General features: G+C 41.7%; 1 protein-coding gene across 5 annotated transcripts in view; it reads left to right on the top strand.

The window, feature by feature from the left end:
* PLEKHA2 (pleckstrin homology domain containing A2) overlaps positions 1-14,343 on the top strand; it is a 55,663-nt gene that overhangs the window by 37,894 nt on the left and 3,426 nt on the right. For all 5 annotated transcript variants that reach the window (XM_039354238.1, XM_039354235.1, XM_039354237.1 and 2 more), the window contains exons 7-11: positions 2,768-2,908; positions 3,327-3,395; positions 4,583-4,653; positions 6,517-6,580; positions 14,158-14,235. In XM_039354238.1, coding sequence (XP_039210172.1) covers positions 2,768-2,908; positions 3,327-3,395; positions 4,583-4,653; positions 6,517-6,580; positions 14,158-14,235 — 423 coding nt within the window. The remainder of the gene's footprint in view (positions 1-2,767; positions 2,909-3,326; positions 3,396-4,582; positions 4,654-6,516; positions 6,581-14,157; positions 14,236-14,343) is intronic.

Below are 14,343 nucleotides of genomic sequence, written 5' to 3'. Positions count from 1 at the left end.
TTTTGTCTTCCCGCCCATCTGATTCTGGCCTGCTCTTTCTTTCTTTCTTTCTTTCTTTCTTTCTTTCTTTCTTTCTTTCTTTCTTTCTTTCTTTCTTTCTTTCTTCTTTCTTTCTTTTCTTTCTTTTCTTTCTTTCTGTTTTCTTTCTTTCTGTTTTCTTTCTTTCCTTTCTTCTCTTTCTTTCTTTCTTTTCTTTTCCCCTCCCTCCCTCCCTCTGTCCTGTTCTTCCTTCCCTCCCTCCCTCCTTCTTCCTACTTTCCATCCTCTTTCTCCTCCCTCCCTCCATCTTTCTATCCCTTCTTTCCTTCCGCCCATCGAAAGTTGAAGACACCATCCTATGCCTGGGTTACTTTGCGTCATGAATCCTCTAAGGAAGTTTCCCAAGCAAATCGTCTTCATGGCAGCTTCCCAAAAGGCTGTCTCCAGAGAGTCCATGGGGCATGCGTGAAAAAAAAAATCAAGATGGTTGATTGCTTTGTGCAATGGAATTCCCCTCCTCTTTTTAAAATATCTACTTTTTTTTCCCTCCCTACTTGCCAGCTTAATTTTCTCCTACCAGTCCTTCCTTTTCGTCTCTGTTTTAGAAAATTCAGTTCCTGCCGTGCTGTCTGTGAGCATCTGGATTTGATGCTACATTTGCCTTGTCCTTTTACAAAGGACAAGTGTCATCATCTTGGGCTGCTGGATGGTGGCTAAGTGTGTGTGTGCATGTGTTTGGCTCTTTCCACTGTCTGGAGCGTAGGCCTAAGTTGGCTAAGACAGAAGAGTTTTTGTTATGGATCCTCCAAGGCCAGGGAGCCTGACGTCTTGACCAAGGGAGCCAGCTACACCATGTGGTTCACACAGGGGTGCATTGTGTCTGTCTCTTGGGAATCTGTAGAGCTGAAATTATTAAAAAGCATGAAGCAGGCACTTTCGTAATTTATGTAAGGAAGAACATCCCACTTGCTCCTAGACCAAAGCTGTACCCTGAAGTGTCTCTCTTTATTCAGCACCCCCCCCCCCGTTTAAGCAAAACTAGAGTGCAAAGGATTTGTTTCTATTAATCCCCACCCCCCCCACCCCCAGTTTTTGGAACCCAATCCATGAGTTTTCTTTGCCTTCTCCATTCCTCTTGTATTTTTATTTTGCCTCTTCCTCGTGCTCTTTCTTTTCTGTAATTGCTGATCATTATTCTCTGGAGGGGGGGGGGAATATTCTGCCCCAACTTCAAAACAAGGGGAAAAAAAAACTCCACAAGAATGAGGTCTCTGTTCTCTTGGGCTTTTGTTTTTTTATAAAAAAAAAAATGGGATGGAGCCAATAATGTTAGTCTCTCTTTTCCAAGGGATACATGATTCTGCAAACTTGGAAATTTATCCTTAGCATGATTAATTCTTGAAGGTGTGGAGCGAGAGGTATGCAGAAGTTGCTTCCGCTCTGATTTAACCCCATTCTGGCTACAGATTTCAGCAGATTTTGCAACTCTGAAGGAACAAATAGATTCTTTGCTTCCTAGAAAAAAAAAATAATGAGGTTTTCAGGAAGGTAATTCTGCACCCAGAAATCACAACTGCTTTCTTTCCACTGAACAGCAGAATACATTCAACCATATCTATTCTGCTGAAAAATGTCAATTTATACAAGCCATAAGGCTCGGTATGCTGTTTTGTACACTGCCTTGGAAAGCAATTCAATTTTAATTTTATATAATATAGGACAAAGTGCTGATACAATTAATTGCTCTTGTGGTTGTGGCCACCATCTTCACTCTCCTGACATTCCCCATGATTCCTCCTAATGGAAAAGTGGTTTTAGATAGGAAGCAATAAAAGAAATAAAAGTTGCCCTTCCCATTGTGTGGCTCTCTTCACTTGGCACTTCAAAAAAGTTTGGAAAGGAGATCATGAAGAGGGTAGGGCCGGGAAAAAAGCTACATGAAATAAAGTTTAATTAAAATATATCAAGTAATTAAATAGATTAAACGGAGCAACTGTGATTATTCCTCATGTATTTCAGCGTTTCCTCTTGTACGGTATTAAAAAGGAGCATTGGGTGGCTACCTTTGTAAAGACCGTAGGAGCCTCACCCAACTTTTTCAGGAATGACAGCAACTTGGGATTGGCAGTTACACGTCTTTGCACTGAAGAAGTGTGTTTTCTTGGAATAATTCAGTGAGCTTGGATTAGTTTAATGAGCATGATGATGTTTATTCATGGAGCTGTGGTTGAAAGGAGAACTGCAGGGGGCTCCTTGAAAACCTGGCAACTTTAAAGTAGAAAAGATGTAGATTAAATTAATTGGCAGTCTTAGGGCAACCAGGTCTGTGTGGGACTAAATATAAGAGCAGGTTCTGCATGGGAACCTTGGCTGAATATATGTCAGGGGTGTCAAACTGCCGGCTCCGGTTTCATCATACCGGAGCCGCGCCCACCCCATTGCCGGCAATGGCAAAAAAGCTCCGATACGTTGTGCGATGTCACGTGAAGTCGCGAGTTTGACATGTCTGATATATGTGAATCGGGCAGAAAGCTCCTGAATCTCCTCTAGCTCCCGAATGCCCATATCATGCCCTCTTGTCAGGTGCAAAGGATCAGGACTATTTGTTAAGTTGCAGTACAGAAGATTTATTCAAGACTATAAACAAGAATCTAGTCAATTAAAGTTCAGTACTAAATTGGTATTGGATAATGCTGGCTGGGAAATTCTGGGAATTGACGTCCACAAGTCTTAAAGTGGCCAAGTTTGAGGACCCCTTGTCTTCCCTTTTCTTTTTTTCCCCTTGCAGAATGGAGGAGATGGCTCTGAAGGCCACGAGCTTTCATCTCACCCTTTGTTGAAGCGGTCTCAGAGTTACAACCCCAGTATCAAAACACCAGTGGGACCTCTAGTCCTCAAGAGCGGTTACTGTGTCAAGCAGGGGAACGTAGTAAGTGTCTTTTTGACTATCGTGGCCGTTATCTCGCTGGATAATTTTTGGACAAGGAGATAATTTCAAGGGATGTTGTTAGGAAAAGATTCTGAAAGGAAAGAAAAAATGAAAATACAAGTAGCTCTTGACTTACAACCACCATCGATTGAACCCAAATTTTCATTGCTAAGCGAGACATTTGTTAAGCACCTTTGGGAAAACCTTGATCTGGATGACTGAGAATCTCCATAGGCAATTAAGATGGCAGCCATCACACTGCAGCTGAAGCTGGACCTTCAGTCAGGCCACACAAATATAAAAAAACCAATGCAGGTTCTTAACAGCCATTAATCTGCTCAGAATGTCCTCTATGTTACATGAAGCATTTGGAAGAACAATTTAAAGGCTTTTAAAAGGGATTCTTTTTGCCTTTCAGAGAAAGAGCTGGAAACGCCGTTACTTCATGCTGGATGAAACTTCTGTCAATTATTTCAAATGCGAGCAGGTAAACAATCCAGACCTTTCAAGGCTGTGATCTGTCTCATTTTCTCTCTTCCCTGATGGCTGCAGATTCTCTTCCTTAGAACCAAGTACGCTCTTCTAAGTACATTTCATTTTGATATCAAAAAAGGATATTTGTTCTACGTCTGCAGTGGTGAAATCAAATTAAGACTGATAGGGGTTGAAAGTGTTGCTGATGCCTCCGAAGTTTTTAAGTTTCTTCAAGATCTTGTGATCAGGTCTTGTGTTGTTTTAGAGCAGGGGTTCTCAACCTGTGGTCCGCGGACCCCTGAGGGGGCCGTGATGTCATCAGAGGGGGTCCACGAAGGCTTGAAGAAATGTTATGATTTAAATCTTGAGTTCAATCTTGGTGGTCCATGGCCATGGTCTGTGGCCACACAAGGTATTTAAAGGGGGTCCGTGTGAAGAAAACATTTAGAGAAAAAAGTAATATAATACTTGGAAGAGATTATTCTAAAGCCTTTCTCTAGCAGTGATTAGGTTCATAAAGGATGCAAAGACACGGCTGCTTAATTGTGGTTTGGTGATTCAGCAATAACTGGCTGGATTCCCATAACTTGCTACGCCATAAACCATTGTTAGTAACCCCTGCAGGTGGATTTGTGCAACAGACTGAATCAAAACCAAGAAAGTCACCCACTTAGCATAATGTAAGAACTAGGTCTGCAAGAGAATACTAAACTAGTCTTAAATTAATCCATCGCACTAACCCAAGAAACACTTTAAAACAACAGATATCAAAACTGAAAACATAAGTTCATTGCGAGAAGAAAAAATGAGCAAACACTATTGTTTAAAAAAATTGCAAATGTTATGTTTGAAAGTTGTAATTGAAGACAGTTGACAAAAAGCCGTGCTTCTCTGTTGCAGAAAACTAGCAAAGATTCATTTTCTGGGCTGATAGGGTTTTTTTTTTTCCTTCCCACATTTTGGGGACCAGAATGTAGTTCATCTGTTATTTGTGATGAAATTATGTTTAATCCCCCCAAATTAATGCATTTCCACAGATGTATCATTCCACAGTTGTATCTTTGCTAAAAACAATATTGAATATTGTGTCATTTATAAATTTTATTCCTGGCTTTTCATCTACCTTCCAACCCACACAGTATCTGCTCTCATCTGTTGGCTAATTTTGTGCTGCCCTGTTGGATTTGCTTCTCTTGTCAGGATAAAGAGCCCTTGCGGTCAATCCTCCTGAAGGATGTGCTGAAGACTCACGAATGTCTCGTCAAATCTGGGTAGGAATGTTCTTGATATTTGGGCATTTTATCTTTAGTGTTGGCATTTGTTGCAGAATGGGTCGGTATTTAGAGACAGGGGATGTTCTGCTGTGGTTTGTGTGCATTCCACCATCTCAGAACAACCATGACACCAACTCATTTTACCGGGGCAAAAATGGTACTCAAGTTATGTTGCTATTGGTGGACGGATGAAACCCGAGGATGCTACTCTGCAAAATAGTTTTGGGGAAAGGTGGGAGATATTTTCAAGATAATTCTGTGGAGTGCTTTTTTTTTTTTTAGTATAGTGCAGGGGTAGGCAACCTTGGCTCTTTTATGACTCGTGGACTTCAACTCCCAGAATTCCTGAGCCAGCGTGGCTCAGCTTGGAAACCTCTCCCTTTCCCCTCAGCGTGGCTGGCTTAGGAATTCTGGGAGTTGAAGTCCACAAGTCTTAAAAGAGCCAAGGTTGCCTACCCCTCGTATAATGGTACTTTGGTACTCATTGTTAATTTGTTCCGGGAGGCGTAATGAGTACCAAAAATGATGAATACCAAACAAATTTTTTCCCATAAGGAATAATATACAGGTCACCTTTGATTTATGACCACAATTGAGCCCATTATTTCTATTGCTAAGTGAAACATTGATTGAGTTTTGCCCCATTTTACGACCTTTCTTGCCACGGTTGTTAAGTGAATCACTGCAGTTGTTAAGTTAGTAACATGGTTATTAAGTGAACCTAGCATCCCCCATTGACTTTGCTTGTCAGAAGTTTGCAAAAGGGGATTCATGACTCCGGGACGCCACAACCGTCATAAATATGAACTAGTTGCTGAACCTCTAAATTCTGATCACGTGACCAATGGCCGTAAGTGTGAAAAATGGCATAAGTCACTTTTTTCAGTGCCGTTGTAACTTTGAACAGTCACTAAATGAACTATAAGCTCAGGACTACCTGTAGTGAGTCACAAGGCAACCAACACCGATAAGTTCTAGCTTGTGCATTGAACACCAAACAAACAACGAGTACCAGGACAAAATATTCACGTCAAAATGAGTTGAGTACCAAATTCAATGAGTCTCAAAGCAGTTGAGTACCGAGGTATTCCTGTAGCTCAGTGGTTCTCAATCTTTTTAATGCCGCGACCCCCAACTGGTCATAAGTTGAGGACTACTCAGTCGGTTGTAAGTCAAGGACTACTCAACTGGTGCAGCACCGTTTGCAGAATGGGACTTTTGGCGGGCTCAGCAGGGCAGAGACAGCCTGGACAATTCCTATTGGCTTTTGAAAGCCAATAGAATTAGACTCTATTCAAGAGAGTCTATTCTATTGACTTTCAAAAGCCAATAGAATAAAAGGGAGTAGCACAGCTAAGGAAAAGGGGAAAAATGGCGGAATGCGTTGTTTGGCGACCCCTGTGAAATGGTCGTTTGATCCCAAATGGGGTCCCGACCCACAGGTTGAGAACCACTGCTGTAGCTTAAGGAAGGGCACAGAAAAAGGAAGCTTCCATCTTGTGGCCAAAAAGGTGTCATGAAGGTGATGTCACTAGAAGTCAGGCTTGTCTTGAAGGAGACTTTACTTTTGGGGCTTTGTGAGGTACCTGAACTTTTTCCCCAAGAGATGCTTTCTGATACAGGGGTGATCCAATCCAATGTGCCTCATTAAGGCATTCCATGTTGCTTCTGAGACCTATTCAGCTGAAGGACCATCCCAGCGAGAGCCTCAGAAACAACACCAATCAAAGCCACCGATTCCAATTTCAGTTAACATTAACACTGAATTACCTCTTTAGAGAAATTGGCATTCAGAAAAACGTTCCTGGTACATGCAGTTAATGTTAAGGTTAATACTTCTTTTTGTTGTTGTTTTTCAAGTGACCTTCTAATGAGGGACAATCTCTTTGAAATTATAACAAGCTACCGGACCTTCTATATCCAGGTAAAGTACATGTATTACGATATAGGAAACGCAGTCTTGCAAATTTCCATTGTTTGGAAGTTGTTTAAGCCTTCTTCCAAAGAATTTTATAGATTGTGAAACTTCCAGATGTTGCTGAGTTGTAACTTTCAGCATGGCCAGTGATGATGGCTGCTGGAATTTGTACCTCAACAATTAGAGAAGGGCTACCTGTTTCCTCGTTTTGAACTGAAGCTTGTGATCACTCGAATATATTTGACCATACATGAAAAGTATCTGAATGGAAACCTGAAGTCACGTTCAATTCAAGAAATTGAGATTAGAAGAATTATAAGGCCCTCTCAACTCTTCTTTCTGATTTTTCTTTCTCTCTGCTTGGATTAGCTAATCCTTATGTTTCTTCTAACATCATAGTTCTATGAGATTTATGACTATTTTCTTCTTGATTTTCCATGAGAGCTGAAGTAATTGTCAATAACTGCAGGGCAGTTTTGCAGGACAGTTTCTGCAATGACTCCTGATACTGGGGATCCCATTGTCCCTTTTATTTGCTCATACTTTTCCCTTTTGAAGGTGAAGAAGGTATGTTAGCACTACTGGAGTAGCTTCATAGTTTGTGTCCTGGTTAGGGTGTTCTCAGCTGTGTTGTACTCTTCTTCCAGTTTTTTAAAATCTTTTTTTACTTATTTCTTCATAATTGCATGTTATGCCTACAACATTTTCCATACTCTCATTTGATTGGCATGTTCAGGTACATAAAGGAGAGCTACAGGGAACATGGTCTGAACGACTTGCCATGGCCCTAGTTTGTAGGACCAAAAATAATGGTTACAACTTACACTATTTAATTAAAAGAAAAAGAAAAACCTCTTGGCAATAATATTTGTACAACAGATGTATCTATGGACACAAGTTTTCCATCTCTGAGGCTCGCAAGAAGAAGCTGGACAGTCATCACTCATAAATTATTTCAGTGGTTCCCTGCCCATTGCAGAGGATTGAACTTAAAGATCCTTGTGGTTCTTTCAGCTCTATAATTCTCCTTCAGGAAGGTAGAAAATCAAACAAAAAATCCCAGATATTCACAAATAGTGTACGCAAATACACTAGCCAGCTAATTACAAGGTTGTCCTCTCGCCATTTAAAGTTCAAAGGCCCTGCAGAATAGCCAGCCTTCCTGGTTTCTGTATGTCTTCTGTGCACTGAAGCCAGGATGCTGTGCATTTTAGAAGACCATCAACGGAACTTCCTAGCAGGTTTTCCTTGTTGAATGTTTCAGAACATCTCACAAAGCTGGTAAATCTTCGGGTGTTTAAAAAATGGATTCCTCGTGGAGAAGGCCGTGTTTCTTTTTTCATTTAGTTTGCGAGGCCATCAATTTAGCTTTTTTTTTTTTTGTAAAAAATTTTTTATTTTCAATTTTACATTACATTCAAAAAAAATACTTCAGATAAAGAGTAAAATAAATTTATACACACAACTTTCGGTATTGCTCACCCATTTCCCCCCAAACCGCATCCACTCTCTAACCTCATCTCTCACTTCCCTCTTTCCCTCTTCTTCCTCACTCCCCCCCTCTCCTCCTTCTCCTCAACCTTCCTACTTACTTCTCCCCTTCCTCCTATCTTCTCACTCCAAATGCGGTACAGGGGAAATGCCCGAGCAACTCCTCTCTCCAAATTAAAACATCAATATTATATGCAATAAAACTATTTCTACTTATCTGAGCTATTTAACCTTCAACCCATCCTCCCCCCTCCCCCCACCCCCTCCCCCCCACTTCCCAGAGCCAAGTACAGGGTTATACAAACATATTAAACATAATCTATTTAAGTTTACTAATTATACAATAACCAAAATCATACTAACCCTTAATCATGCTAACCCATCAATTTAGCTTTTGACAGTTGAAGGCATTCTCCCCCTGCCAAACTGGTTGCTTTGTTGACAGGCTGTCAAGCAGAAAGGGTAAATGAGGCGAGACTTAACACACAGTCCATTTTAGTCTAGGGAGAGATGAAGTGCGAGAATCCAGAATCCCGCTATTGCCACAGTTTCACTTCTTCATTTCATCATATTCGTCACGAAAGTTATTTGTCCAGGTGTAGAACAGAGCCATAAACACAGGGATTTGTGTAAGATTGCAGTAAGAGAGCTTTCCCCAGATAAGAAATGCTTTTCAGGTGTGTTGGGACAACATTTAGCAAGCATCAGATATTAGGAAACTTAAGAGTTGTGTGCAACTGAGAGAAAGCACTTTACAGACACTAGAAATGAGGGGTCCTTGGTGTTCTCTGAGCTTGGTTGTTTTCTTGCAGGTGTTTCATTACTCAAACTAGATAACCTCTGCAGGAAAACTGACCAAGCTCAGAGAGCACCAAGCACCAATATTCTCCTTTTTTTTTTTAATTAAAATTTATAGACTGCCCCACTCCCGCAGGACTCCTGGCGGTTTACAATAAAAACACAACATAACTTGACAAACAAACAATACAATAACATTCATCCAGGGGTCAGATTTTATAAACCCCAGGCCTATTGAGACTCTAGAAATGTTCTCAAAAAATAATACAAACTTCTTGCTTGTCTAGAAGAATTCTGGAGAGATGCAATATCTTCCTGTCAAGAATATCTTGCATTCTTTTTTTAAGTACCACCGCCTGAAATTCATAGAATCACAGAGGTCCTTCTAGTCTAACCCCCTGCCTTAGGCAGGAGTCCTTATTCCATCCTAGACAAATGGTTGTCCACTTTTTTTCTTGAAAACCATCAGCGACCAAGAAGCTTACTCTCCCAGCTTTTCTCAGATTGAAAAGTCAAAATAATCGTGGCTATCTGAATTGCGGTCAATGGCTGTCCAAGATCTGTGACAGCTGAAGTCCTCTTTTGAAATCTGCAGACTGCAAACAGGTTGGTTTTGAATTAATTTGAGCTAATTCAACGCCTGTCTCCCCAAGACACTTTTGGAATTTGGACAATGTTTTTCAGCCGTACTCAAAATAAAAGCCTTCTGGGGAAGAGGGCTGCATATTTGCAGTGACTGACATGGGAAACATAACTAACTTAAAATGCACCAATTAAGCAGAATGCAACTGCCATCCCTCGGGCCACCACCCCTTCCCCCTTCCTCTCTGTACTTTTGGAGTGATGGGCAAATGCTCAGCCTTCAACCGTTCAGCGTTCTTTTCTAAGATAGCTTTAAGGACTTTTTGCAAGTTGAGTCAATGGCAGTGAATAGAACAGAATAACAGAGCTGGAAGGGGCCTTGTAGGTCAGGGGTCTTCAAACTTGGCCCTTTTATGGTCCGTGCCTGGCTGAGGAATTCTGGGAGTTGAAGTCCACAAGTCATAAAAGGGCCAAGTTTGAAGAGCCCTGGGGTAGGTCATCTAGTCCAACCCTACGCCTAAGCAGGAGACGCTACACCATTTCTGACAGATGGCAGTCCAGTCTCTTCTTGAAAGCTTCCAGTGATGAAGCTCCCACAACTTCTGATATGTTGTGGCTAATAATGTGTTTTTCCAGACATCATTTTCTCTTTCTTTGGATTTGAAGAATGGCTTAGAAACAGAGGAGGTCAAGGTGGGGCAGAGTCAAACACCAAAGGAGTTGTCCAAGTGTACTTTTGGTGCCCATGGATGCTTTGTTGAAGGTCTGAACTTAGGGGTACACTAAGGATTAAGAATGAAAATAATAACAGAATTGGAAAGGACCTTGAAGATCTCCTAGTCCAACCCCCTGGACCTTTTCCACTTCAGATAAATGGCTGTCCAGTCTCTTCTTAAAAACCTTCAATGATGGAGCACCCACAACTTCTGAAGGCATTTCCTTCAGAAATTTCCACTGTCAGGAAATTTTCTCCTTAGTTCTAGGTTATATCTATCTTTGGTAAGCTTCCATCCATTACTTCTTGTCTTGCCCTCAGATGCTTTGGAGAATAGGTTGACCCCCTCCTCTTTGTGGCAGCTCCGTAAATATTGGAAGACTGCTATCATGTCACCCCTCATCATTTTCTTGTGATATGTGGACTTATCATCGTGCAAAGCCTGTAGCTTGAAGAGGCCCCAGAAAGCTTTGCCTATTTTTCTCAAACAGCACAGAAAATGTCCTCACTGGCTATTTTCTTTCATTTGCACTCTCCCGTGGGTGCTTTAAATAGTAGGAAATCCAGATAGAGGTCAAGCTACCTTCTGTCTTTTGCAATGACTCAGCTCAAATTCTGTGGAGGGCAAACTTAGTGTGCAGGACACAGAAAAGTGTGCCTGGGAATTAGTGTAGCTATATGAATGTGAATTTTTATGTGAATGATTTGGAAAGGAAGAGCAGAATCAATGGAGTAGGTGGTAGATGATTTTAAGAATGACCTTTGCAATGCAGATTGCTGGGTTGTTTTGCACCTGCCCAGGAGTTACGCTTGGTTGTGTTTTGTTTACTGGGTAAGCAACTGTGTGGGGAGCAGTTGTGCAAGAGAGCGTGGCTCCCATCTATTTGAGGAAAACGGTTGTTCTGCAAGTGTGCGCATTTTGGCTAGTCTGTAAGCCTGCGGCCTTCAGCTACATGAGCCTTGAGTTCTTTTAGATTAAAGCAGTACTCTCCAAACTTAGCAACCCTAAGACTTGTGGACTTCAAATCCCAGAATTCTTCAGCCAGCCATGGATTGGAAGCCCACAAGTCTTCAACTTGCCAAGTTTGGAGACCCCTGAATTAAAGTATATGGTAGAGTCACCAACTGAAGGAGAGGAAGCCCTGACAGGGGGGGTTAAAAGACATTTCAGCTCTGAGTCTGGGGGAAGAAATGTTTGAGGTCAAATCCTTAGGTTCCATCTGATCTTCCCAAGTCTGGAGAGTCTGTGCAGTCTAAAGAGATTCTTGTAAGCTGGTGATCAACAATAAAAAAAACCTCTGACTCATTCTCAAAGCTATTCTGGTTGCTTGCACCTGAGAAAGCATGAGATAATGGAGACCCCACCTGATTTGCTGTCTGGACATAGGTGAGCACCTTAGCTGAGCACCAAAGGATCCTACTCCAATTTGCCAGACTCACCTGATGGTGCACATCTTTTTAAGGAAGGGATGGACAAGCTTCAGTCTTGCATGTAGCTCTCCATCTCCTTTTCCAGCGTCCCTATAATTAATTAAGCAAGCAACACAGTTTTTCTGACTTAAGATATCAATGGAAATTGATGATGAAGATGGTAGCCTCGCCACTGTCCATGGATGGTCTCTGGAGACAGTTGACTGTAGCCCAACAAATGAGTTGTGGCTTCCAGGGTAGGAAAGATGGGCTGTTCCTAGTCTGGCTTAATCTTGTCTCCTTGTTGCAGCAATTGCTTAAATCTTTAACCTGAGTATAGAATTCTCAGCCAATGGAGTCAAAGACATTTCCTATACATCTGGAGAGCGCTGGGGGGAGGAAGAATCAGAGTAGCAAAAATAGTTCCTTTCCCTGAAAGTTTTAGTTGTGATTTCACTGTCTTTTTCTTTTTTTTTTTTTTTGTCCTTTCCAGTCTAGTGTGTACATATTTATTTATTTATTTTCTGGGTACTAAAGCAATTAATTTAAATGCAAATAGCCAGTTATTAGCCACCCATAGGGTTTTCTGTTGACCTTGCATGGTGCATAGTCCTAGTGCTGTAGTGGTTTTAATTTAATGTGTGCTTACAGGCTAAATGCAGTACTGTAAATCAATACAACATAATACACTTCAGCATTCAATCTTCGCAATATCAGCCACTATCAAAAGAAAACAGTAAAGTAATTAAAGTAATTAGCACAACCATTAATATTAGCATCATGCAATTACAACCAAAGATCTATTAGCTTCATAAAGGACTTGCAGAAGTTGTATTTTAAGGGCTTTTTAAAACTTCAGGATATCGCATTCCAGCTATTAATCCAGGCAAAGTTCATCCAGAGGGCAGAATGAGAGGTTTCATTCATAGTCTGTTAGATCAGGGGTGCCCAGCCTCCGATCTGTGGACCAGTACTGTGCCGTGTCATGCCAACAACCAGTCCTCACAAACAAGCAAAGCCCCATCCGTGAGTTGCAGGCAGCACACAAAATGACGCACTCTTTGGTCCGTAGAAAAAAACCTCTCTCCACGGAACCGGTCCCTGGTGCCCAAAAGGTTGGGCACCTCTGTGTTAGATTAGCCACTTCTACTTTTTTAAAAACGTATTAATCAGAATCTAGCAAGATCTGCATTTTTGCTAAGTGGGATGCATATACATAATAATAATAATAATAATAGTAAAGTTGGAAGGGACCTTGGAGGTCATCTAGTCCAACCCCCTGCTCGGGCAGGAAACCCTACACCATTTCGGACAAATGGCTGTCCAGTCTCTTCTTAAAAACTTCCAGTGTTGGAGCATTTACTGCTTCTGGAGGCAAGCTGTTCCACTGATTAATTGTTCTCACTGTCAGGAAGTTTCTCCTTAGTTCTAGGTTGCTTCTCTCCTTGATTAGTTTCCACCCGTTGCTTCTTGTCCTGCCTTCAGGTGCTTTGGAAAATAGCTTAATTCCCTCTTCTTTATGGCACATTTAGTTCCAGATCTCATATCTGCCCTCTGGTGGATCTTTCCATAGTGGCCAGAACTTAAATAAGAATTGAAAATTTAGGCAAAAAGGTTTAGAAAGGGCCTTTCCTCACCTCTACCCACCTGTTAGGTTCCTTAAGAGATGCCACATTTGAACAGAAGTCAACAATTCAAGTTTATAAAAAGATTAAATCTGAACTATGGAATCTCGAGTGCAGGGTTGCTGAAATCCATCCCAGTGTCCTAACCACACATATACTCTTGTGACCCATTAGGTCCCCAATCCTGACAATTCCTAACAATCCCTAATTGCTAGGTCATAACATAAGACCTAATTAGGAATTGTTAGGAACTGTGAGGGTTGGGGACCTAATGGGTGAAGAGCAGTGCTTTTTTTGTTAAAAAAAAAAAAGGTGCCAGAACTCACACATGTCATACAAGCCGCCTTGCCTACCCTATAAGGTTCCATCCAAAAAAGGTGCCGGAACTCCATTCTGGGCGTTCTATGACAAAAAAAGCCCTGGTGAAGAGTATGCTGACTTGTGTGGTTAGGACACTGAGATGGATTTTAGCGAGACCCGAGTGCTGCTATGGGGCGGGCTTGAGCTCCCATCCTTCACTCCAGCTCTGCCGGGGACATGAAAAGAGCCCTCAACTGGGTGTCCCCAGGGCAATGGTGATGTCATTGTCTAATTCAACCTCCGGTCCGTGGATCGACACCAGGCCGCAGCATGCCAGCAACAAGTCCGCACACACAAGCAAAGCCCCATCCATGGGATGCAGGCAGCACACAAAACCACCCCTCCTCCAGTCCACAGAAAAACCTCTCTCCAAGTAACTGGTCCCTGGTGCCCAAAAGGTTGGGGGCCTCTAGTTTAATCCTTTCAACCCGGATGTGCCTTGGTGCTTCTGACACAAGTGGAGAACCTAATGGGTCTGGGTGTAAAGGAATGTGAAACAAACATTTTCTGATTTAACAAAGAAACTAATTCATCAGAAAATATCCATGAATTTAACTTCACAGTGCTCTGGATAGTATCTTTTTCCTTTTCTTTTCCCACAGGCCTACAGCCCTGAAGACATGAAAAGTTGGATCAAAGAGATTTCGGGTGCGGTGCAGGCATTAAAGAGCTGTCCCAGAGTAGGTGAAATTCTTTCCACTTTGACTATGGCATCAGTTCGCTGTTTTTGTTTTGCTTCTTTGAAGCAGAGGTCATCTGTTTTCATAATGTCAAGCAAACATTTGAAA

This window comes from Crotalus tigris, unplaced genomic scaffold (assembly GCF_016545835.1).
Source record: "Crotalus tigris isolate CLP2741 ecotype Arizona unplaced genomic scaffold, ASM1654583v1 scf7180000018549.3470463, whole genome shotgun sequence".
NCBI lineage: Eukaryota > Metazoa > Chordata > Lepidosauria > Squamata > Viperidae > Crotalus > Crotalus tigris.
This window is presented reverse-complemented; position numbering and strand designations above follow the sequence as displayed.